The sequence below is a fragment of the Apostichopus japonicus genome, chromosome 7 (genome assembly GCF_037975245.1).
Source record: "Apostichopus japonicus isolate 1M-3 chromosome 7, ASM3797524v1, whole genome shotgun sequence".
Lineage (NCBI taxonomy): Eukaryota > Metazoa > Echinodermata > Holothuroidea > Aspidochirotida > Stichopodidae > Apostichopus > Apostichopus japonicus.
The window spans coordinates 4,373,537-4,400,344 of NC_092567.1; the positions used below are offsets into that span (position 1 = coordinate 4,373,537).

Consider the following 26,808-nt stretch of genomic DNA (forward strand, 5'->3'; position numbering starts at 1 on the left):
AAACTCTGCGGCATGTCCCATCAAGTTTCGGCAAAATACTTGCGTAGCACCAAATGCCAATCAGCTATGCCTAACGAAATTCCTCCATTCTCACTGCATTGGTCTAACACAGTTTATCTTTGTATGAGATAAACTGAAAATGAAATATTCGATAATCTTAAGTCTACATCCGTATCATCTTCCGATAAACTCAACGGATACTCTCACAACCCGGTAAATCATCTTGCTCCTTAACTCACACATACTTATATTCAGGGGCGGCGATTTGTTTCAAACATTGGGGGGGGGGGGGACTTTTGCTTGGGTGCAGGCGCGTAGCAACTTATAAACTTGACATTGAGACTTGTAACTGGCCTACCTAAATTCTCTGTTCGATACACGTCAATTATAAATCTTTCCTCCCTGATGAGAAAATATCTAATACTCTGTTGTCGTATTTCTTTGTTCCACGGTAATTAATACCTCCTAGCCTGTTACTTATTAACAGGAACATGAATCTATGTCTCTCTTACCTCTTCTTCTGGTAGATTACCGTAAATGTTACAGGCCTGAAAGGAAGAGAAATATTATATTTACGAGGTTTGGATACTGTATTTCAATAATTAAACGAAGCAAATATATATAAGTTGGAATGACACATCTTCACAAATATCAATGTAAACTATTCCTGGCAGGTAAACGCACATCTACATTGAACACACTAAAGTCAATAAAGGAGACAGACTCGTCAATGTAAGATGCACGGACTTAACAACATGAATATAAACATCAGCTTCTTAGGGAAGACATAGTTACTTTTAAACCCGTCATCAATCACTGATTGACGTCATCAAACACCGAGTGACGTCATCAAACACCGAGTGACGTCATCAAACACTGAGTGACGTCACTAAACACTGAGTGACGTCATCAAACACGGCGTGACGTCATAATAATGAACTTCTCACGAGAAAGGGAAAATGGCAGAATTCAAAGATAGACCACCAGAACATCGTGGTTGGATCGATGTAACGGCAAAAATAAAGCAAAATATCGGTTAGCCCACAACGCATCATATTGGTTACCCCCCCCCCCACCCTTTCGTCTTATATATTCTGTTTCTATCGTATTGTTGTTCATGTAGAGATATCCATGAAAGTTTGGAAAATTCAGTTGTAGGATGAATACATAAAATAAGAGACACAAGGGGAGAATTAAATAGACTACTGTAGATCTGTTAACATTAAAAGATATCATGAAATATAATAAACCCTGCACAGATTTTTTCTTTTAAATTTACCCTGTATGTGTGTATGTTTAATTGGAAGTTTGCACATGCGCACATAATCAGTTTTCCAATAGTTGACACTCTCTGTTCAACGTTAGGCAATGAACATTTAGACCAGGAAGCGACGGTCTGTAAATTAAGGAATATTTAGAATGACTTTATGTAACCGATACGCAATGTGTGTCTGTAAGACTAGTATTGGCAGAAACCGCGTGAGCTCGACATTGCTGTGTCTCTATGTATTATCAGAGTGTTTCTTATACTATAATATACAGACATATTGAATGGTTCTGATGGAAAGAGTACTAATAACAATACTGTAGGTACCATGTGAGGATACCAAGCCCGGATGTTGCATTATATTGTCGTCAGCACTTGAATATAATTATGAAGATACAATAGTTAATTTGTCGGGTGGTCAACTTTACAAAATCAACCACATTACTAGGTACTTTGACCCCCCCCCCTCTCCTCCCACTCGGGCCCAAGCTACTTCGAGGTACTATTTTTGTATTTGTTTTATTTAGCCGATATTCAAAAGACGAAATCTACAAGTAATTAAAACTACTATTAGTTCAGATTCAGCGTTGACTTTTTTTGTATCATAATACTGCTTATTTGATAGTACTGTACATACAGTGGATGGTACAAAACGACGTTTCTTGAAAATGAAATAAAAACGTTCAATTTAATCTTTTACTTAAACTATTGAGTAGTTCACCTCTCTTTTGATATTCCTAGTATGTTCAAGTACCTCAAGTTAATGAAACCTACCTAACAATCCATTTGTTAGTTTCGAGTTAATCCCAGATACGTCCTTTCATATATAAGCCTGCTAGGACGTACATATGCAGTTACGTATATATATACCTTTATCTAAATCATTAATGAAATATAATCAATATGGATCCCTCAAATCATATTACAACTCAAACTACTACAACCGAGTTACATTAAATGATTGTTGTATTGCTGCGTGCAGTGACGTCAGACGTAAATATTCTAGAGATGAAATTATCCAACCATATTTTCACCAATCAAACAATTTTGACTAAAACGGTGTGGAAGAGAAATGCTGGAAGCACGATAGATTAATGTTGCTTTATATGTTTTTATCTGTTTGAATATTCTCTATCTTAAAATTAAGAATGTTGATTCACAAGACAATTACTTCTATAAGGAGAGCATATAGGAGTCTACATGCAGAGAAAGAAGGTCAACAATAACTGGGAAATAAGACGAAAGCGTTGGAGTACGAGCGTGGAAGGGAGACTTTATTTATTTTCATTTATTTTTACCAACGTCGTCACAAGGTTTCTAATGTATATTGTTTATTGTACAATATATAAACATCCTGGAGAAATAATTCCTCGTCCTTGGTCAATTGCAGATTTAACTTTAAATATAATTGTCGTTACTTCAGTATGGGGACCTAGCACCCCCCTTCCAATTAGAATCTCTAAGGAAGTTTGTTTTCATCTTTAATATATTATTTAAAAATAACGAATCAAACCATAGGAAGTGTGCCATTACAATAAGTAGGCAATACGTAGATTTTTATGACCAATTGTCTTTAATTGGGTTCAAGTTTACTGGATAAGAATAATGTCCTAAAGTGCAACGTGTGATTAAATGAATTATCACTTCATTAATGCGCATACACCTATCTAAACACTTAGAGTTGTACAAGGTTTGGTTTCGTGTTAAATTAATGATATCATACAACAACGGATATGGCTGCTTTAGGAACACATTAATATACTTCCAAATCAGATGAAAGGGTGTTGAAAGAGAGGAGTAGGGGCAGTTTATAATAAAATATGATCACAAAGGTTCCTAATGTATACTGTGAGTCTGACAAGAAGTGGACACTTGACAACATGTAAGATTGCGTCCATTTCAAGAATGTCGGGTAAAATGAAGATCATATCCTAGATTAACGCTGTGACCTACCGTGACCTGTATTACATACTTATGTCACATACCTCACTGATCTGTAACAGTTGAACAAATCTAATAAAAATCAATATTTTATGTCAATATCTTAAAGTTAGAAAATCACCAAGATTAGTTTGAAGACTCTATAGCTATGCATACTGTAGCACTTTCATCCATGTAACCAAACATGTCTTAGCCCCGGAGCGACTGCAACGAAATACCTATAGCAATATATACTATATGACTATGTGCTATGTCTGCTATACCAGACAGTCGTATCTGTAAATCAGCTTTGTCTGTACTTAGACAAATCCCTTTTATGACATCATCAAAGGTGTTTCAGTTATTGCATTGCTTTTGCCAATTTCATCGCGAGGGATAATTGTTTCATCAATGACGGTGTATCAAAAAATTTAAATCAGATTAAAAATCCCCATAATTATAATCAGCAACATTTACAGCACTTCCGTTAACTAATTATTCCTTTCAGCGTTTTAATTGGACGATTTATATTGTATTGAGAAGACATGAACTGTTCGTATGGAACACCCACTGTATCCTGCACTTAAAGTATTTTAGACCCCAGTCACACGTACATTTTTTTTCCAGACATAACGATGGTCCGACCATGGTATACGGTTTGCGTGTGACCGCTCTCTACTATGGTCCGACGATCGACCCAACGCAACTGCGCATGATAGCTTTGCAAAGCATAATTAACTCACTGATGCCTGTGTCTGCGAATAACGATCGTCCGAATATAGTACAAAGTCGTGTGAGTATGTGTGACCGCTACCGTAGTTAGTTTAATATGGTCGCACTATTGTGAAGAAACGATGGTCGGAAGATGCAATTTTATACGTGTGAACGGGGTCTTATTTAAAGCCGACAGAAATTTACACAATCTTAATATCTTGCCCCCAAAACTGGAATAAAGCACTTCAGTTTTTTTTTTCTTTGATTTGCTGTGAAGTTTATTCAAACAGAATGACTTGAATCCTTTTTGTAGATTATTTCTAGTAACATAAGTTTCAACTAATTTTTATTATTTTACTTTCTGATATTTATATTCATATTGATGTACATATGTTATAATTCCTAGTCTTTGGTTCTCCTATTTATAAATATTTTATATTTATTCTGGTGATAACGGAAAGGAAATGAACAATATATGCGCCGGACTTTTTGTAATAGATTCGAGTTATATATTTCTTACGGAAACTCTAAGTGTATGTTATTTGAACAACAGTATAGCAATATTATAGTAGGAACTATGAATCTGACCGCTTGTATTAGCCTCAGCAGGCAATGGTAATAGAAACAACTTCAGCCCCAATTCTTACATGTATAGGAAGGTGAATCTAGTATGTATATATGTTATGCAAATGTGATATGTTATTTAGGTCCCGATGCTGGTTAAAAAGCAACCAGGTTTCCAATGAGTTCAAGCATCTATCCACATTATAAAAATTCATCAAACAGATGAAAGCTTTTGAGTGCTATTTGATGGCAATTAAGTCGATACTGTGAACAACTATGTAAATGTTACATCCGTTAAGTTATTTTTGTTATCCAACCATTGCTCTAAACGGATCTTCCAGCTTCCCAAAAGGAGAGTCTACTGTACATCTAAGATGCTTTTTAACAAAATCCAGAAAGCAATATACGACAAAGGCTTAGCATATATATATATATATATATATATATATATATATATATATATATAAATAAAAATCGTAATGAGTTGGAAAATCAAGAACAGTGAAAAAACTTTCAGCCTCCACCGGGATTCGAACCACGGGCATTCCGCTCTGTACGCGGACACCCTAACCACTAGGCTATGGACGCTGATTGTATGTCCAGAGGTTCGAAACCGGTAAGGAAGGCCGTAATTCCACTGTAGGCGTTTGTCACCTGTATCGAACAATACTAGTTCTGTTTTTGGTGACATATTTTGCCTTACTCTAGAGATCAAACATGATGCTAACCAACTCGAAATCATTTGTGATTCCTAAAGCCGGATCTCGAAAGAGATACTTTGAACAGACTTTATGTTAATGCAATGGAGGTAAACGACAAAGGTAAATGAATATATATAAATGAAAATCGTAATGAGTTGGAAAATCAAGAACAGTGAAAAAACTTTCAGCCTATCCGTGACGCAGTATCTTGATAAAAAAAAAACAGATTCATGTGCGGGATATTTTTCAACATTGTGTTCGTATACAGCGTCACAAAATACGTGTCCGTTCCTTCTTTACCATGGTATCTAGACAACAGAACGAAGCAGTAGTATAATTGCTCCAACATACTGACTGGTATTATGGTATTGTTGTGTAAATGTGCGTGGAAAGTAATTAATCACGGCTCCACCGAATCATCGGTAATGATTTACTCCACAGAGCGAATCAGAGCTGTGATTAATTACTTTCCACGCACATTTAAACAACATTTACACACATTTACACATGGCTACGGTCAGCTTGCGAGTCTATAAGCCTCCATGGCTTCTTTCGCGAGTTCCTTCTTGCGGGAAGATCACTATACAGACATACATACATATTTGTTAATGTCATTGATTTTTACTACAGTTAAGTTTTGGTTCAGAAGAATAATACCAATGTTTCACGAGGATTTAAAGTGGTATTTTGGAAAAAAATGAATGAGGCTGGAAGGTCCGAGTGTGGCAATAAACTATCCTTAATACTTGAAGATAGTTATCAAGATAAAATAAACAATAGGCCGCTCATACATTAACAGACTAAACCGTAGTTGGAACAACTCTACTCCCCCAGCCAGGACCCTGACTCCTTCAAAATCGTCTAATGAATGTATTTTTGTGTCTGTTCAAAACACGCATTAAATAATACGAATATCTGTCTTATATTCATATTTTATAAAGTGAATACATATGTTTTGGTACCATTGTATCCGTACAAGAAAGCAACGAAGCGGGTAAGTAGACAAAAAAAGAGTATAAGATCCGAACACTTGAAATGTCAGTAATTAAAATAGCTCCTCTTCCATTCATATATACAAAGGACCATGACCATGGTAAGCATTACTATTCAGAAGAATAAACCAGAGTTTCAAATAAAAACCAGATCCGTCCTGTCATTATATCTAAGCACTTATGTCAGTGACGTATACACTAATCTGGATAAATCATAATTTAAGCAAGTGATCATTCAAATCCCCTGAGGCTTTCTAAGCAACAAAGTTTATTTATCAGCAATATTTAATTCCAAAGGAAGAATACCATAATGGATATTTCTAAGTTCTGCACTTTGTGTTGTTTTTGCTACAATCTGCTGGTAACAAACTTGGCCGTAAAAGGAAAGATAAGGACCTTGAAAACATAATGTTACTTTATTTCACCAAAATCGCACCAGGAAAGATGAGGCAGAGATATTAAAAATTTGGAAAAATACAAATAAAACATGACAATTAATTTGTGGGACACAGTATTGTCTGAATCTGATTAAACGATAAATAACTCACTAATAAGTAGCACTCATGTGATTGAAACAACATATTTATATTCTTAATTAGTTGCAGGGCTATCCAGTTATGTGTGAATATTATATGGATTGGTAAACGTTATAACCTATTAAGTATCATGCAGCTTTATTTAATTTTATTAAAACGTCTACGCATTGAATTAATTCTCAACATTATTTGAGTTAAACAATACGAAAGTATAGAAATCAACTTAAAATAAGCGTCTAGAGTCAATTTCCACATACATCTAATTCCTATTACTAACTTCCAAGTTTTCCCCATCACCATCCTGTGTTCTTGACCAATTCGCAAAGTACCATAGAAATGGTTTAATTTGATTTGATTAGCAATTAAATAAACCATGTCCAACATTTTAAAGTAATAAAGCTGTTAGTGTTATAATGATGCATGGAAGACCCACGTCTCACACCATCAGAAACAACTAAAAACCTAAACATGGCCAGTTAAAACCAGGGAGCTGCTACAGTAAGATACTGGGTCAGTTAAACGGACTGTTACGAATGTTCTATATGTTATGATGAACAATTACACATAACTTACAAGAAACTTAGCAAGACCAGGTTCAAAATGATGCATAACTGTATACGATTCATCGGAGAATAAACGTGAAGTTTACTGATGTACTTTCACACCCCCTCAAAATAATAAGACGGTATGTGTCAAAGTGATTGCCCTATACGTAACAAACATGTAGGGTAAACCTTTCAGCAATATCTTTGCAATATTTGTAATACTAAAAGTATCACTGATATGGAAGTTGTACGGGTGTTTCAATAAAGAATTATTCATTGGACGGGCTTGAATAAGATTCATGAAAACAATGCTAGCATATCAGCTCCTCCCCACCCCCACCCCACTCCCTGTGCTCCGATCTGAAGAGGGCGTTTTGGTCAAGTGGTTAAGGCAGTGGACTTGTGATCTAAGGATTACAGGTTCGAGTCCTGGCCAGATCATTGCGTTGTGTCCTTGGGCAAGGCGCTTTATCTCCATTGCCTCTCTTCACCCAGGTGTATAAATTGGGACTTGCGAGGTGACTTGTAAATATAGTTGCGTGTACCAGTTTGTGGCTGCACCCTATGGGAAGTCCCCCGTGGGACACGTGGTTGTGGTGTACTGCGGTACCCCAAGAGAAATTGATTGAATTGTGCACACTTTGGTGTGTGGGTGTGACAAGTTACCAATGACCAGGGTTAAGTTGTAAAGTCGTTGGAGAGGGCCTTGGCCCTGAACGAGACTGCAAACCTAAATATAAATATAAATATAATCTCTCAATGTTCTCCTCTTTCTTACACAGCGATCTGAATTCCGCTTTCTCTGAATGTCTCAAAGGATAACGTTATATCTTTACAAACTGAAACTACTAGAATCGCGTATCCCTTCACTCATTACTGTATGTTTACATGCAGTGACGGCTGTCTCGAAATGAGTTTTAGAAAATACAATTAGACTGATTTTGTCCCATATACTTAAATCTTTGTAAACTATTATGAGTATTCTCTATTAGTGTATAAGGATACAGTATTTTAGTTTATAGCTGGAGTACCAGTTTTTCATATTTTGTACGAAGTATATCTTATCTCAGACAGTTCTGTTTTGAAAAGATATTACATCACACATTTAGATAAAGAAATAACAGGGATGAAATGAAGAAAACTGTTTGCCATTGAGGACCTGAAGTTGTTCTATTTAACGTTATAATTACGGTGTCCAATTATCTAATATTTTAATATCTAATTAATAATTGATTGACAGTGGTAGGAGATATTAAAGAAAAGTACTCCCAATTATATAAGTCTTTCTTAAAAGATTATATTCCACCTCTTTGAGTGTGAAAAGGACACCGCGTAAGTAACCTATCCTTCAACAATCGAGCAGTATGTACATACTTTCATTATGTTATCTTGTTAGTACATATAGTAGATAAATATACATAAATAGTCACTATGTGATGATGAAGAATCCTCTTTTCTTCAATGTTAGCAAAAATTTATACAACCCTGATTTAAAAAAAAAAAAATAGCATGTGTGTCTCGTTTCTGCAAGCCAGTATTATGCCTTTGTATATACTTGGAGAGAATATCTTGAATAATAAAACAAATTTATGGTTGGGTAATAAGGGACACACGGGGTGACATTCAGATAGAAAAGGCAAAAATAATAAAAGAAATTTGACCAACGTTTGGTAGCAGGAGCAAGAAGATGTCTTGAAATCTCAGTTGTTTTTTAGTTATTTTCTGTTCATCACAATCTAATTATATTGCTATAAGCAATTCACTGTATTTCACCTATTAATGCTATCACAATATTGATTTTGTATTTACTGGTAAACTAATACAGAGGGTAGCTTAGCTCAAATAAGCTGACCAGAATGCATTATGAGCAAAAGCTGAAAGCACGGTGCCAATATCTTACCTGCCATTGACCAGTCTGTAGATTCAGGCGGCGATCAATACTCGACGAGTTCCAAACTGATGAATAAAATGAAAGAAACTGATAGTAGATTTAACTGCAATTTCTTTTTATTTGGTCTGGAATGAAATCAAAAACATTTTATTCACTGGATTTATGGTGGCTCTCGGTGATAACTTCATATTAGCTGAGTAATCAATCTAGTTGATTTCTTAATTTTGATCTTATCAGTTTACTATCATTATCATCCCAGTAATAGAGCTGATCAGTTTACAATCCTTATATCTCTGTAAGATTACCGATCAGTTTACTATCATTATCATCTCGGATTTATACCTAATCAGTTTAAAACCATTATCCTCTTAGTTATATAACCAATCAGGTTAGAATTGTCATCATCTCATTAATATATCTGACCAATTATACAATTAGCCTAAATGAAAACATATGCTCCCATTCAAACAGAAACAAGTCTTGGACTAAATTGAGAAACCAAATAATAGTCGAGTATAAGAATAAACAAAGCATTTTCATCACCCAGTGACGTAACCAGGAATTTGAAAGGGGGGGGGGGAGCACTTTTTGTGATTGATATGGGGGAGGGGTTAAAGGGGAGGGGGACACCCCTTTTGAGATATTTTTGAACAATTGAAGGTCCTTAGATGCAATCTGGTGCAATGTTTTGCCAGTTTCATCATTATCATATGACATCATATTATCAGCAGACTTTGTTTCCTGTTTGAATTCTTTTACTTGTTCTTTTACATAATGTATCAGAAAGACAAACATAGTGCTCTTTTACAATGTTTCCAGTAGGATGATTCTTGTTTATTGTCCAATGTCTGGACTTTAATACATTTGTCGAACTTAACTGATGGACAATATAAACTTTCATATTTCGTAAGACAGCCAGATGTGCAGTGGCCTAAAAACAAATATCGTTATCGCAGTGTATTAATTATTTATAGGAAGTGCGTATTTCGTCCGATTGCTAGCTTAGCTTCATAACATGCTGTTCGTGCAACAACTTAGGACGAATCATAGAAAGGATGAGAACGAACGTTGTCGACGTCGTTGTGCATACGGTTCGTGACATTCCATCGAATGCGGTTAGGTAGGCAATATGTATTTTATTACGCAGTGGCCAACTGTGGGCTTGTAATAGGCTATAGGCTAAATTTAGCTAATTGCATCTGCTAAACTTAGTAAGTAGTTGAGTCAGTAGGCCTGAATGTTACTACGATTATAATCGAGTTAACGGAGCTGACGAGTATTCAAGATCCAAAGAGCACTGACAAAGTACAACAGTTTTTAAACATGTTTTTCGACACTGAAAGGGGGGAGCAGTCGTTCCCCCTGCCCCCCCTCCTGGCTACGTCCCTGTCATAACCACGTAACCAGTCTCCATGTAAGAGGATCTAAGAGCATCCCAGTTCGGTAAAGAGAGGTAATTTTGGTTTTACACTCAGGGTTCTTTTGTTTAATGTTCTTCAAACTTTATTAAGAATAAATCATAGGTGTAGGAACACGGTGCATGTGACAGCTGATACCTCGCTTTGTAAAGTGGATAGGAATGAGGAGGGTGGGAGTGGGGTTGGAAAACGTTATGAGAGTAGAAAATGAAGTCCAAATATCGACGGTTTAGAATATTCTAAATAATGCACAAACTGACAATGACTTCGACTACATCTTCTATGAATCTCTCTCTAAGCTGTTATCACGAGATAATTTAGTAGATGTTAAACACACATCTGTCTAAAGTAGAAAACATTTCATGGATCGAGGCAAACGTGTTGTTTACATTGACTACTTCTGTCTTTGAGATTGATCAATGATGACATCATCAGCAGTGACGTCACTCAACCATTAACAATGGGAATCTCGATGTGTCCTTAAAACACAGAACAAAGAACGAGGGTACAATGTGTACGAGTCCGAGAAATAATGTTGAGGGGCGGAGATAGAGAGATTTGCATGTATTGACATTTCTATCAATTAATTTTAAATCATCATTTAAGGTAGAATCCTAGTATAGATGTGTTATTGTACAGAGAAACTAAACATTTGATTGCTCGTGATGTTGGTAAAGCTACCCGGTTATCAAGATATTCAGCTTTATTTTACAACACATTAGTGACGTCATCAAAGATCATGAAAACCAATAATTTAAATATTGATAAAAGAAAAAGACTAAATGTATTTGGAATTACTTTATTGAGTTAAATTACGGAGCTACAAGACTGGACAAATCATCGTCATAATCACCAGATCCCTTTTCCGATGTCCTGAGAGTATGTCAGTTATATAAACGAAGGTTTATATGTCTTGTTTCCAGCCACTTTCTTATTTTTTTTTTCCAACTGTATTCATACCAAATACATCAATATCTCTACTTGTACTTTACGTAGGAGGAAAGTATGTATAATCTAGCATTGTGTTATTATGACATAATTATAACATTGAACAATAACACTGTCCAAACTTCTAAGAAGATTCAAGAAGCCTACGTTAAAGTCTAATATCGACAGAAGTGTTGATGGATACAAAAAAAACGTACACTTGCATGTAAACAAATATGAATGAAGATATCATATCAATATAAATCATGATTTCTATTGCAGTTTGTCTTTCAGAACATCAATAAGGCCGTGAAAAAACTGCAACACGAACTAAACAGAAATATCAGCAGCAATTGTATACGATAACAATACTTGTTGTATTGAAATAGAACGGACCATTGTAGCATCTCTTTGTTTCTGTTTGTTTACATTTTCTGATTCCGGGATTTAAATGCGAGCATAGACTATTGCAGCCGATCTTACAAAGATATCATAGCTGCAGGGCGCACTCTATTAAATAATCGGCCGTTTCACCGGTTCAAATTTACCCACCTGCTATAACTAACTGCACGTCCCTAGTTTTTCGGTTATGATTCAGTAACAATACTAGTAACGATATGACACATGTGCTCATTTCCATTAAACTCAAGAAACACGTATATAATGTGAAGAACCACGATAATTTCTTTTTCATCAAAGACTACCATAGCCTGCAGCATAGTTGCATCCATTATAAGTTACTTAATCCAAGCGATGGAAGAAAACTTTTGAGTCGGGTACCCAAATACTCGGGTACCCGACCGAACATTCGTGTACCCGGATCGAAAACACACAAACGGGTACCCGTTTTCTGAGGGGGTATCGCGTAACTACTACGCGAGTGCTTTCATGATTTCATGTTTTGATTAATCAAGACACGCGAATACGGAAGATTATTTTAATGAGATAACTTTCTGGTAGTGTAGATGGCTGTTTTAATTGCTTAGTATTTCCAGTGTTAGCCATTCGTAATGGTTCTTTTTCGTGTGTGGATAAAATCACAACACCGAAAACGAAAGTATTATACCGGTGAAAACTACTCAAGATTGAAATCTTCAATCCATCGCAACAGTTACTGTGTACGTACAATACTATATTACCTCTTCAAAACATAGCACATACCTTCCAAAACAACTGCTAACAACAGCTAATTGAAAGTTGTATACAAGGCTACGGTATTGTGTGTGTCTGTGTGTCAAAAAACGATGTTTAAGGCAAAATGTTCCCATTGAATTAGTGTGGTGTTAAGCTATAGCATGTGGTCGAAGATAGCAGTAATAATGAAAGTATTCCATGGATATTTAGTTCCAGCTAACTGCCCTACAACTTTAGAGCATATGCAGATTCCTAGGCTAGATGTCCACTTATGCTGGTGGTTGGCTACCATGTAGTCAAAGATAGCGGCAATAATGAAAGTTTACGGTGAATACTTTATTACCAGCTAACTGAGACACAATTTAAGCGAATAAACAGATGGTTAGGCTAGATTTCAATGTTGACTCTTTGTGATTTTAGGCTACCATGTAGTCGGAGGTTTGTGGGGATTTTACGAACATAGTACATAGTACATGGAACATAGTTTGACGAGTGCACCTGTCTTTGTTGTCACCAAGCAGCTAACTCTGGTAGTCCATAGCAAGTGTCTTCCTCTCATAGTTATAGCTAATTGCTATATTTTTTTCATTCATTTATAAATAGAAGGAAAGACTGGTAAGGAAATTTACGGAATGTTAAGATGGATTATAGACGGGATAAAAAAACTAAAATAATCGCGACTTTATACTAAACGTTTATTCCATATGCGATCGTTTAGCGATTAATCGCTACACGGTCACAGCCGTAATGTATGTTTAATTTAAGTTAAGAGCTGAAATTTATTACGGGGAAATCACGTCTTGGCAACTTTTGACATGCGGGATTTGAAATGAAATTGTGGGATTCGCGCAATCCCGCGGCTTATGCGAAACCTGGATCGTAGTAAAAGAAACAGTCGCAGATATTTTTATGCAAGGTGTTTCTTTTTTTTCATGTCAATTTGCATTATTATTTATTACACATCAAAAGATGATAATTCAGTTGTTCATAACAACAGGAGTATCGCTTGAAAACGTATATTTCGCAGATGTAATGTAAAGGTGCGTAGAGATCTGCCATTTATTTACATTTTGCATTGTGTTTGACTAAGTGACGATAACATTACAGTAAGACGCACATATACTGCAGCTCCTTAGTCAAATCACCCCACCCCAATCCCCTTTCCCCCAAATAAAAAAGAGAGATACCATAACAACCAACGAGTAAATAGCACATATTTATACCTCCCCTCCTGCAACAGACCACTCGCCTGTATCCTTTTCTGCTTAGTAATTCATTCGTTTGGCTTTAACTCACTTAAACGACTACAATAAATCCTATAACGTCTACATTTTTTAGACGTCTGTAGACAAGATGGTGGACCATACAGTTGAAAACAATTAAAAAAATACATTACAAATCTGTTCTTTTATTTAGGCGTTGACCGATGAATAAAACTACTTGAATTTTATCTGAATCCCTCTCTTAACTACTACTTGCAAGATTAGTGGTTACTCTAATATTTAATTTTTCTTTATGACAGTTTAGCATCTCAGCGAAAATCAAACCAAAATATTAAGTTAAAACTTCGACAGATAACACGCGTTAAATGGAATAAAGTGTACATCGTTACCTCATTAAGTATATAATATCGATGCAACACTGTACCAAATCGATACGCAATATGTATATTGATGGCTTGTACATTAAACTAGTACTCATCTACAAAGCATATCGCTTGTTTATGCACATTTCGATTGTATGCAGATTAAAAAGCAGACTAAAAATGTAAATGATATATTTTTTTCTTTGATAGTTTAATGCTATTAAAGGGTGTGATGCAAAGTTTCCGGAGGCTGCATAAGTTTTAGATAGGGTTATCAGGAAGAAGCTAACTTCAAAATTTAAGAAAACGTTTCTGAGAGCTCTAGCTGGGTCGAGGGGCTTTCTCTGGAATATATTTCAAGCCCTTGTTGGTTCCACAAGGGGAAGCCCCCTGAAGTTTTTGAATTTAGTGATATCCCTTGTTCTCTCGTAGCGAGTTTCAAGCACTAAAACACAAATCAGACGTAATAAATAAATTATAGTTATCTATAATGTATGCCAAGCAGGCTGGTGTGGTCCGCTGGACTTAAGGGGTAGGGGGTCAGGGGGCGAAGCCTCTGGAAGCTGATTCATTTTATTAGCCAAATATATCCAAATCTGGGAAAGGTAGACGTAAGGGGAGTAACAGACGGACCAATTCGGTTTCTTTTCTTCGTTTCAGTATTATAACTCTTACTTTCGTAAGTGTATAAACAAAATAAAATATGGTTTTAAGTTCACATATAGTTCTAAATGCTCTCCCTCATATCATTACCCAAATTTTATTTCTACTATTATTTGTTCAAGGCAAATCATGCATGGATGTTTATGTTCGCCAACACAAGTAGATTGTACTCTTTTCAAGCGCCGATCAATGGAGTGATGGGGTGTCTCCCCACCACGCCACACCACGCATTTCAAACTAAGTTAGAATAGTTAAAACACAATGTTGCGTTTAGACTTAGATATTGGACATAAGTCAAGTCATATAAGTCAAACTATGACGCAGACTGTATCATTTGAAGTCTAAACTTGCCCTTTTTCTGGGGAACGACCACAGACCCCCTCCCCTCCCTCCTCCATATATATGATGTCGGCTTTGACGACCCTCTGTTCCTGTACAAAACTGCAGAACGAGTGTTTTATCTTATCATTGTCGCTGTGTACTTAAGTTGCCCAAAGTGTGTGATACCACTACTTTTTGTAAAAACATTTAAAGCATCAATTGATGTGATGGCTGCTCACAAAACATCTTATAGTGCAGTGACCTCGAAGGAGCGAAATGAAAGGAACACGACTTATCTCTTAAATCAACTAAGCTTAGCAATATATCAAGTGTTGTTACATTTCTATTATTCAGTTTGTTGTTTACTATCACAAGACTCTGTTCTGGGTGTCTCCTTCATATAAAATGACAATCATGTGTTGCTGATTTATTACTCTCTTGTATGTGAATTAACAACAATCAACAACTCAAAATAAATTCACATAGTTATAGTAAAGCCTTTAATTAAATGTAAGAAATTTTAAGTGTGTCCATTATGACGTCATTTTGACAATACCTTTCACATTTCTTGATTTCAAGGATGATGGAATGGATCCAACCGGAATAGTGTCTGGCATATGGTATCCAACAAACCTATGGAGAGAAGTAGAGTAATCATCGCGTAAGATGTAGAAGACGTAGAGGAATGCCCTCCTAGTCAGGTCTATTGTTTACTAAATCAATGAAGATAAACAACAAAGTAGACAACAAATAACAAGGTAATTAATCATATCTGGTGATCATTCTGATCAGAATTAATTATAACCACGAGTCTCGTGTTTCAACGATTCCAAGAAAAATAAAGTAGAATGGATATAGGTTTGCCAATAATAATAATGATAGTTGGAACTGCTCTACTGTATGCAAATTATATGCGGTTGGTAGTAACTGTGAAAAGTATAGCTGTCCACATGATCAGAATTGGCTAACTGTCTGTATTGCTTAAATTATCATTTCATTTAAAGTTGTTCAAACATGTAGAAATACAACATTGTACACAATAAACTAAGTAAACGGAGCGAATCCTTGTAACAACCGCTTGCCATTTTCCGCCCGGATCACGTGATTTTTTCCGTATGTTATTTTCGGTAAATTGATTGATAATATAGATCGTTTTCGTGAACCATTCTCACTTTTAAATGAGAACTAAAATGTCTGAAATTGTTAGAGTGCAGTGGTAAGTTATAAAATCTAGAAATAATGAATCTTAAAACTGAAAATTGTTTCTTAATCTCAGAATAGTTTAAGATGCTACAAATTACATTTTTCAACATAATTTCGGAATGACAAACCTGCACAATATTGCACTAAAATGGAGGAGATATAGAAGGTAGAGGGATAGGAGGGTCGAGGACATACCAACATTCTTTACTCGGCGCAACAATTTGTCATCTCGGGTTGAAGTTAAACACAAATTGTTACTGTTATATGATTTACCAACGTTATTTAAGTATTTATTCAATATCTACCTTCAATAATTTTACCACATTGCACGCATTGTTTTTTGTCATTGATCTAAATCAAATTGTACAAAATTATAACATTTTTGTGGAGTTGATAATAATGACCTTAACCATTACACAATCGAATCTTCCTATTCAACTATGTTCTCAATGAAGAGCTGCATGAGTCCAAAATATCCGACCCCCTTCATACCGAGGAGTTATTAAGACTTCCTGGTCATACTTTGTTAAGACTACATTAATGCCTTCGTCGTTGATTCACAAAAGAAAAGTTTTATTGGAATATGGAGGAACAAACACTGAGGGGAAGTGGAGCAAGTGACTTTGAATTTACGCAAGAAACCACTAGACTGTCAAATTATCTGAAACCCTCTCAAAATAAATAATCTGTGCATTCCTTTCCACAGGTTCAAGTACCGTATTTGAATGTTTTTAGCAACAGTTGTCTTTATACCGGTACTTTTGAACTGCATATTTTATCATTATTATTATTTTGAAGCCAAACAGCAAATTTTTAGACATGAAGGCACTTGTTACAAACACACAACAACAAGAGGGCACTTGAGTTTATCGAGCATGAAATGAAATTATCTGGAATTAACCGGTAACAGATAGTGCATAATATCCAATAAATATGTTAAAGTCTAGCTCAGTATCACCCTACCTTATACTTGAATTGCCCAGTTCTATGTAAAACACTGCTCCGGACAATGTAAAGAAATTATATAGGTTACGTACCTTATATCTAATTAGCATAATTAACGCATAGATACTGCTATTTCTTATGTAAAACTTGTTCTTACAATCGTTAGTTTTCTGTTTCTATCCATTGACTGGTTTTAACAGGCGCTTTCGAATATTTCATTAATGTTATATATACTGTAAGGGCTATAGCGGACATAGCAACTCAATGTACACATGTAGGCAAAATACTGGAAATAATTGTTGAACTAATAATTTATATCGCTACAGCATTGAAAACTATTTATTAAAGGTTATATTTTAATAAAAGTGTTCTCCCCGTTTAGACCCCTCCCAACGGACGCAAGTCATATTTGGAGCCCACCCCCACCCCTCCTTTCCAAAGATAACCCGAATGCAAAATGCATTGAGATTTCGATGAATTCAATGCACTAGACTTCTGCTTGTAAGTATAACCAGAACAAGCTGTTACAATTCCAATATGGCATGATAACACGGGTCAGTCTACTATACGTGACTATACACACCTCCAAAACAATCGGGGTCTTGTACTCGATGTTATGAATCCACACACCAAGTATTACAGGTATCCACGATTTCCATCGTTACATATCATGTAAAAGGTTTTTCAGAGTTTGACCTCTGGTGACCTATAGGAGATTTGACCTCACACTCATTTAGGATTCTTGTATTCAATATGGCAAATCCATATACCATGTATGAAAAGTATCCATGATTTCTACCATGAGAAATCATGTTGTGAAGTTTTTCAGGCCCGACAATTATTTTTGAAAGTAATCGCTATTTGGCGACCGTGACTAAAAATCTACTCGCCAAATTTCACTCGCCAGTAGGCCTATGATTGTTGTTCAAGTCTCCAAAGTACAGATCTGCAACATCAATACTTTCTATGAACAAAGGTTTGGCAGTTAGGCAGATGCATGGTGCTACGTAATTGCACATTAGAAAGATATGATTCTTTGCAGTATGAAATTAAAACTTTTTCCAGCAAAAGTAAGTGTTGAACAAAGCAAAACATGACGCAGAATCATAAATATGCAGGTAGGCCTACTGTAGTATCTCAAACAATTAAAAATACAACATCTGTAAAATACCTACGAAGATAGCTTAGCTTCTGTTACATTAGGGCTCCTCTATTTTACTATTATATTGCATTCTTATGCCTATAGAGGTATATGCGTAGAGCATCCATCTTTCTCTTCATGCGTTCTGAAAGCGTAGACTCGCGATATTTAGACACAATTACTTTACATGTTTTCACTCTATTCGCTACGATTTGACGGGAGTAAAACCCCGGATGTGCTACCGACGGAAAAAATAACCCACAGATCTCTACTAACTGTATTTCCAGGAACATAACACCTCTCCTTCGGTTTCTTTTCTGTTTTATTTTCCTTTCTTTTCCTTTTTACTTGTCGACCATGCATGTTACTATCACAATTTACTGATGTTCAGTTTTAATAAGCATACCACCATGATTCATGTAAAACATTGCAAATTATGACGCAATGAATTAATTTCAACGAGTGAATAACTTCTTCTTTTTTTCCTTCTCAGCAACAAAACTAAATGAACCGTGGCCATATTTACGACCTGGATATGACCCTGGCAGTTGTATAAGTGTTTATTCTGATTGTTAACTTGTAGGTTCATTCATTGTGTCCCGTGGATCGAAATCTGTACTTCATTTTGTTAGCGTGTGTTATAACAATAATGTAAACCATTTGGAAGAAAGTCTGAGGGCGATGATGACAGCCATCTAAGCCTTTCTATATTCGCTAAAAGCAGTTAAGTTGTAAATTTGAAATCGATTTCTAGTTGTCGTTATCCATTTTACATTTTAAACTTCGATGGAATAATTTAATCCCTTTCGCCTGTTCTGTGTAGATAAAAAGAACTAGTGCAGTATATAATTCGATATTTAAATAGATAAAAGATCTCATCAAACGAATCTGAGAGGATCTCAAGTGCTTTGTTTTCTTACTTGTGTTGTTTTTGCTTGTTTATGATTTATGGCTGAGAAATATATTAACTTGGATATTATTACTATATTTCAGATTTGGTAGAAGGCGACATGAACCTTCGAATTACTTCCTCCTTGCTAAACACGAGCAATATTTTATCTCCACCGTTTAATCAACTTCACAGAACAAAACTGTTCTCAATAAAACTAGGCAATTAAGAACCCACAATGTTTGTAGTCACATATATGTGAGTTATATTAAGGGCTATTCAATTATGTGCTAATAAGACAGACTTCCATATACCAACGAGAAGTACATAAAGGGAAAAAAACAAAGAAAGGGAAATAAAACAATCCTTCTATCGAATTAGGGAGAGGAGCAAATGAGGGATGAATTAAACAACCAAGGAAATCAAGTTTACTCATTTAAAATATATAAACAAAGAATAATAATGAGAACACGTCGTAATATCATGGCATATGACATACAGTATCACTGAATGGCTGTTAGATATATACCTATCCCGTATTGAATAAAATGATGCATTATTCCCAGCCACTGCTAGACACGGACTGACCTAATTATCGTCGGTTTCCATGGTTACGTTGTATGACAGTTACAACATTCCAGGTGTACACTATACGCGTGTCCTGTTTTTCTATTCATTATCTTTAACCCTGGCTCGTGTCATCTATTGTTATGCTAATTAGGTATTTATGGGAGTTCACAGGTGTGTCATCTTTACTGTTAACTTATTTTACTTTAGAAATAAATTGTTTGAATCAATCGTCTGTGCAGAAAACTATTCAGGGGCGGATCCAGGGGGGGCCCGGGGGGCCCGGGCCCCCCCTTTTTGAAAATCCTGATTTTTTTTTTTTTTTTTTTTTTTTTGATTTTTTGATTTTTTTTACCGCGTTCGAGGGAAAGTACCCCATGCGTGATCAGTGGCGTAGCTACGGGGGGCCTGAAATTGCAGACATGAGATCCATATTTTCAGGCTAGGTACATGCTGCTTAGAATACTCGGGAAGTGCCGTTTCCGGCCATCTGGGGGGTTTGTAAAGCCAACAATTTTCTTGTACGCTCCGCGCCAACCGATGATGGCGCTCCGCTTAGATAGTCTTACGTTCAGGCACGGCTGGACCAGTCAGACCCCCCCCCCTGTCACAAATCCTGCATCCGCCCTTGATATGTCATTGAATATTCCACAAAACAACTTTTTATGTCCACGAAACTGTCGAAACATGATTTTCACTACTGGTAGAGATATAAAATATTGGGAATTCTGAATTTCCTGCAAACATGCGGCTGTGCCTGTTCAATACTCACTACTGTATCGCCTTAAAAAATGATGAGTGGAAATATTTTCTCCAGGACCGTATCGTATCGTGGGTATCGAGTGCGTATGATATACGAACGTACGTAGTACGTACGTACGTCTATGATGATATGCACTGTACTGTACTGATAAAAACATAGGTGAATTTCACTCCATGGGAGTGATCACTGAGCACATTCCGGTATAAGAGTGAATTTCCACTCCATTGGAGTAAATCTTAACTCCTAATAGAGTTATATTCACTCATATTAGGAGTGAGGGTTAACTCCAATAGAGTTAAATTTTACTCTTAATTTGAAGTGCGCCGAGTGATCACTCCAATGGAATGAAATCCACTCATTTGTTTTTAGAGTGTTGCTAGATATATGAAGAAGAAATTTACATACCAATACATGTTATCGGTCATCGATTGGCACAAAAAGCCAGATTCTGATGACAGCTGCCTCAAGAAACCCAATAAATGGCCTAGTAAGCACCGAGCCATCAATGTGGACCATTACCGAAACATCGATGCGTGTTAGTCTTCCACCCCCTTCCTCTAATGCTATTTAAGTCCACATGTGGGCATATCCTGCAAATCTACCGGTAGCCCACAGGGGTTTGAGTTGGGAGAAAGGCCTTGACAGCTTGAAACGACAAATGATGCCAACTTCCCTCAAGTTAAAAGTCTGGCTGAGTTGGCAAGGCCAGTCAGCATGAAAGAGAAAAAACTTTTTTTGCATTTCTGTCACCAAAGTTGCACATCTTTTTGGTTGCTATTTTGCCTCACAGGTGCCATCTCCTGCGATCTGGGGGGTGCTGAAATCTTAAATTTTCTCTGTACGCTCCGCGCCAACCAAGGTGGCGCTCCGCTTAGATAGTAAACTCCGCCCCCCACAAGAAAGAACAGCCCCCATGGCCCCCACCCCACTCAAAAAATCCTAGCTACGCCACTGTGCGTGTAATTTTTTGTAAAATAAATTTGCAAAAAGAGTACACCATCATTCTGATAAAGTGAAGGTGAGAGGGGCACTCTGACTGCATCAATAGTGTCCATCTGGAAGGGGGCATCCAAGATGTATGGCCTGGAGTAGCCTGGTAAAAAGTAGTTTGCATCACCACCTACTCCCCAAAGACGTAAATCCCAGCTCATTGCTCGAAATTGCAAATATATGCCCGGCAAACCATGAATACATGATTTATTGGAAATAAATTTTACTCCAAACTTTCACGAAAAGTAGCACCAGATTGCACCGAGGACCTCCATATTTTGTGAAATTTTCCCAAAGGGGAGGGGGGCACCCACTTCCCTTAGACCCCTCCCCCAGGACGACGATTAGGCATTTCCCATCTGGGCCCCCCCTTCGGCGAAATCCTGGATCCGCCACTGCTATTGTAGAAGTAGAGTAGGCCTACTGTGTGTACTAAAACGGTGATGATGTTATCGGGTAGAAACGGAATTGATTTGAAGGGCTCCCTAAAAAAAGATGATGTGCGAAGGGGGGGGGGGCGGCGAAGGAAGGGGTGGTGGTGGGTACAGGTAAGGTGTCTGAAGGGGAGTGGGGCAGAGGAGGCGAGGAGGTGTGAGGTTGGACTCTCCTTTGGGAGCTCATTTATATCACTGCACCACACCTTTATATGCCACTTCCACTAACAACGAACAATCCGGTTCAAGTTTGATGGTTAACTGGTTCATTGTTTTTACACTTAATACCTGGTTACTGGCAACTGAAGTGTACTTTCCTACCTCTGGATTTTTTCTCTGAATGTCCATGTATACAGGCCAGAGACATACACACATCTTTTTCTTACTGACATTCTCAATTTCTCCTATAATTAGGACTTAAATCTCATTCACATCACTTTCTTTTCTCTTCATTAGGTTAATTATGAAGCGAGCTATTAGAGGATCACCTATTCCACCGGTAGTTACCAGTTTTTGATGGAAGTGTTCATACTGTGCTGACAAGGACGATGAATGGTTCATCAGCTGATATTTCCTCCTTGTGATGGTAATCACATTAATGGTAAGTGTAGAACAGTAATGATAATGTTTCAAATATGTGTGGTAGACTTTTTGAATAGCCTTGCAGATCAAGGAATACTCTTTAATCTCCATTCACTCTCACTAAAAGAATTTTATATAAAGTTTTAACTCATCCACTCAAAATACAACTGACAGAATTAATCCCTAGTAAAGACAATAACATGATCGGATTCTTGCTGGATTAATCCAGTACTTGGTATGGTTGTAATGAGCTTGCCATTACACAATTAACTGCCTAAACACCCTCTGGTACATTTTAATATGTCAAATTGAAATAAAATTGCCTCCCAGACTCAAATGAATAAAGGCCTCTAGAACTCCTGACACTCCCAGAATGGTAAGACTGGAAGACAACTTGTTGGTTTGTATGAAAGTAGTTTGGGTTACCCACAAATAAGTCTTCTGTTTAGATATTTATTTTCTTCAGATTAAAACCAAAAACTTGAAATACCATTTTAGATATTTCATAATGCTGTAGAAACATTAAAGAAGTCAACTCAGTCTGTATCGCTGAGCTTTGAGTTAGAGGTATTTGTAATGAACACTCCATCAAACAAAAACAAGAAACCTTGATTAATTTAGGTAGGTCACACAAAGGTCACACAACTATGGATATAATCTTGAACTTTAATGTACTTTGTTTGTTATGATGTTTATTTACTGTAGTACAGTAGAGATGACTGTTTTAAGCATTTGCTTACATATTGGAAATATGATTTGAAATGTAATTGGACAGTAAAATGCAAATCACCTCCACTTTTGATATTCATCTCAAAGATGTCTATCATATCAGCTGAAGATTATGGTTGGGTTTGTATCTAATTTACTTCTTTGATATTTTTCTCCAAACTCCTGATAAACTGTCACACACCAGTTCTTAGATTCACAATCACATCTTGTGAGGCTAAAGAAGCATTATTCAAGTAAGATGTACACAAAACCAGTGACATTGAGAGCCAGGCACAGTTCCATGCACATTTGTGTCACCAGATCCACTTTTTTTAAGTCTTTGTTTATCCAAAGTTTAAAGTATATCATTCTTTATCACATATTTCACTGGGCACTTAGCTGACATACAACTGTAGCCTCCACCCAACCCTCACCCTCTCACAACAGGACTGCACTGAACAACATGTTATGAAATAACAGTATATGTCAAAGTCTGCAGATAGAAAAATATGTACTTTAACTCAATCAATTAGAGTACAATGTCATCATTTCAGAAATCCTACAAATTCATCAACCTATAGACAGTCCAGTGTTATTGCCTAAAGTTTGTATTGAAGATTCCATGCTTGTCTCAATTTTAAGTTAATGTTTCTTTATATTTCAATTAGCTTGGTATTAGGTGAGCTGTATACACACTTTGGGAAGCATTATGAGACCTTGAACTCATCTTGTACAGTCTATATATTTGTATTCTGGTTGCATTAGTTTCTTTACATTGTTATTATAATTATAACTGAGTGATTTATTTTGAAACTGCAGTAGCATTTTGCTGCATACCATATGTTTATATCAGCTGTGTTCTGTGTTTGACAATGCTACATGGTAGAATGCTGCTACTTGCAGACCCGATGATGAAAATTTACCTGAGTAATAACATTATAATTGATCACCAAATGCAGTTTTTTTTTTCTCATCATCAGGTAAACTGGAATTATTCAGTCCTGAGACCAGCCTTTTTAGGGCTTTACCATATCCGGATTACAGCTCTTGGAAGAAATGTGTACAATTGACATGAGCAGGGTAATGATTGTATGGTCCACCAACTGATTCTTACCCATCCACCCCTCCCCCCTACTCCCCTCCTCCATGAAAATGAAAGTGGTAGTTTAATATTTTTACTCCATGATCCCTCAAGGGAAATTTCCCCACCGGAAAGTCCATCATCCAGCACCCCCCCCCCCCCAACTCCCTTCAATTCAAATCACTGTTAAAACAAGACATAACATATAAACAATCTAGTTAGAATACTGCTAAAGTTTGTGTCTTAGACTCAGGGATTCTGTGAGACCTCTTTTGTTCAGTATTTCTCTAATTGTAGCATCATCTCTACAAATTGTATCATAATTGTAGGTTTCAAGAGGATGAAATTCTGATGCCAAGTACATCTCTAATCTCTCAAATCTGACCAATTTTTAATGGTCATTAGCATCCATTTTTTCATGATGCAGCACTTTCATTCCTGTCACTGTGTGAGCATATAATGCTAATGAAGGCTTTCAATTATCAAAGCCTCCAGGTTGAGTGGATATTATGTAATTTATGACAAGTTCCACCTATCCCATCATATTAAATATGCCATGGATAATGCTATGTATTGACTATTGCACTATGACAAGCAACAGTTTATGATTCTATCACAGAAGATCATACAACACAATATGACAATCACTTAGCATGTTATGTCATCTGAAATCTTTAATGCATTTGTATGATTTTTCTGTTCTTAAAGTTATTGTGTAATTCAGTAATTCTGTTATAACAGTGTGTTTGGGTAGGGAGGGGGAGGGGGTGCATCATGTTGCTGTATATTGGCAAAATTGGAAATGAAGTTACTGGGAAAGTTGTGAAAGCAAAAACACTAACATTTATGTAATAGAGCAGCCTCTGCTTCACACTGGTATACAGATAGTTTGAAAAAAAGCAATCTAGACCAGTAATTAGGCCTAACTTTGCTTGACTTCAAAGTAATAGAATTAGAAATTTGGTGTTCATACAAAGATGAACAACTTCATTGGCCTGCTGCACCAAACAATGTTAAAAGTATCTAATTAGAAAGTGTGCTGACCAAGTTAGTCTTATCCATAGGATTGCAAACATGTTACCAAATTTTGCCTTTTGTTTTCTTTATGGATAAATTTCCAAAAATTATTCAACTTTAAAATAAAAGCGCCTTGCAATAAAATGAATGAACCTGCAATTATTGAGTCATTTTAGCATAAGCTTGTGTATCTGTGAGCAATGGAATAACTGTTGAGTAAATATTAAAAAGGCAAACTCAAAAACAAGGGATTTTATCGTTTGCATTAAACATCTAGTTCTGATATGTTTCTGATTGTCTTTGTCTTTATCTCCTGATTAGGTAAATGTGGATTAATCTTTCTTGAGACGATCTTTGGGGTCACATGATGTGGATCTTGCACAGAATGGTTTACAATATGCTGATGGTAATGATTAGTGTATACTTAGAGTATAGCAGGACTGGTAAGCTGGGTTGTAGTTATAATTAGATTTGATTCTGAAGTAGGAAGAGATTTTGTTACTGCCTAATCCTGTTGGAACAGTAAATGTTTTTTTGAATCTTGCTTGATCAGTAAACTCCCTAAGGGCCTAGGGAAGAAAATAATGGCTTCAGTCTAACATACATACACCATATATTAGGCAATACATGTCATACATTGTATTGCTTACCATTGTGTAAAAGTACACAAAGAGGTGTATGTGTTTAGTATACTGGGTCCATTTCTTTGTTTTGTGTAGCCATCATAAATGAAGGAACAAAATGTTCAGATGACTTGATCCCTTCTAATTTATCAGTGTGTCATAGTGTTGGGTGGCAGGTAAGGGTAGTAATCAGTCTTAACAGCGCAGCCAGACTCCTCTGTATTGTCAGCCTACTGTAATTTCCGCAAATAATAGGCAGTAAAATGTATGGCAGGCTCATAAACAATCAATTTAATTCATAAGTGCATGTGCCCTAACAATTAAATAGAGTCACTGCACACAAAATGAGACCCATACACACACTAAGTTAGAACCATACCCACACTAAGTTAGAACGATGTAGAATGACTAACAGGAACCATAAAAATCTCTGTTTCCATCCTAACCTTTCCAACCCTTCCCCTCTCAGTACATCTAAAACCCAATAAAATTGATGTAAAATTTTAATCTGAAGATAATCTAGGTTTTATGTCATTTGTCAATGAGCTATATACTAAGGTATTACAAATGCAAGTCTTTAGTGGGTTTACTGTAATGTGTGCATATGTTGTTGTCAGTCAGTAATACAAAACATGCATGAACCTTCTGGACCCTATACATGACCTCAGAGTAAAAACCATAGTAATT

General features: G+C 36.4%; 1 protein-coding gene across 13 annotated transcripts in view; it reads right to left on the reverse strand.

Annotated features, from left to right (window-relative positions):
- LOC139969978 (NLR family CARD domain-containing protein 4-like) overlaps nucleotides 1-26,808 on the reverse strand; it is a 585,990-nt gene that overhangs the window by 261,236 nt on the left and 297,946 nt on the right. For 11 of the 13 annotated variants that reach the window (XR_011793853.1, XR_011793851.1, XR_011793854.1 and 8 more), the window contains 3 exons: nucleotides 15,735-15,811; nucleotides 9,140-9,195; nucleotides 513-548 (listed from right to left, as the gene is read on the reverse strand). The exons of 1 other annotated variant lie outside the window; for it this stretch is intronic. Coding sequence is in view for 1 of the 12 variants with exons in the window: in XM_071975470.1 (XP_071831571.1) it covers nucleotides 15,735-15,811 (77 nt within the window). In the remaining 11 variants the exon portion in view is untranslated. The remainder of the gene's footprint in view (nucleotides 1-512; nucleotides 549-9,139; nucleotides 9,196-15,734; nucleotides 15,812-26,808) is intronic. One more of the 13 variants, XM_071975470.1, reaches the window with a different exon arrangement.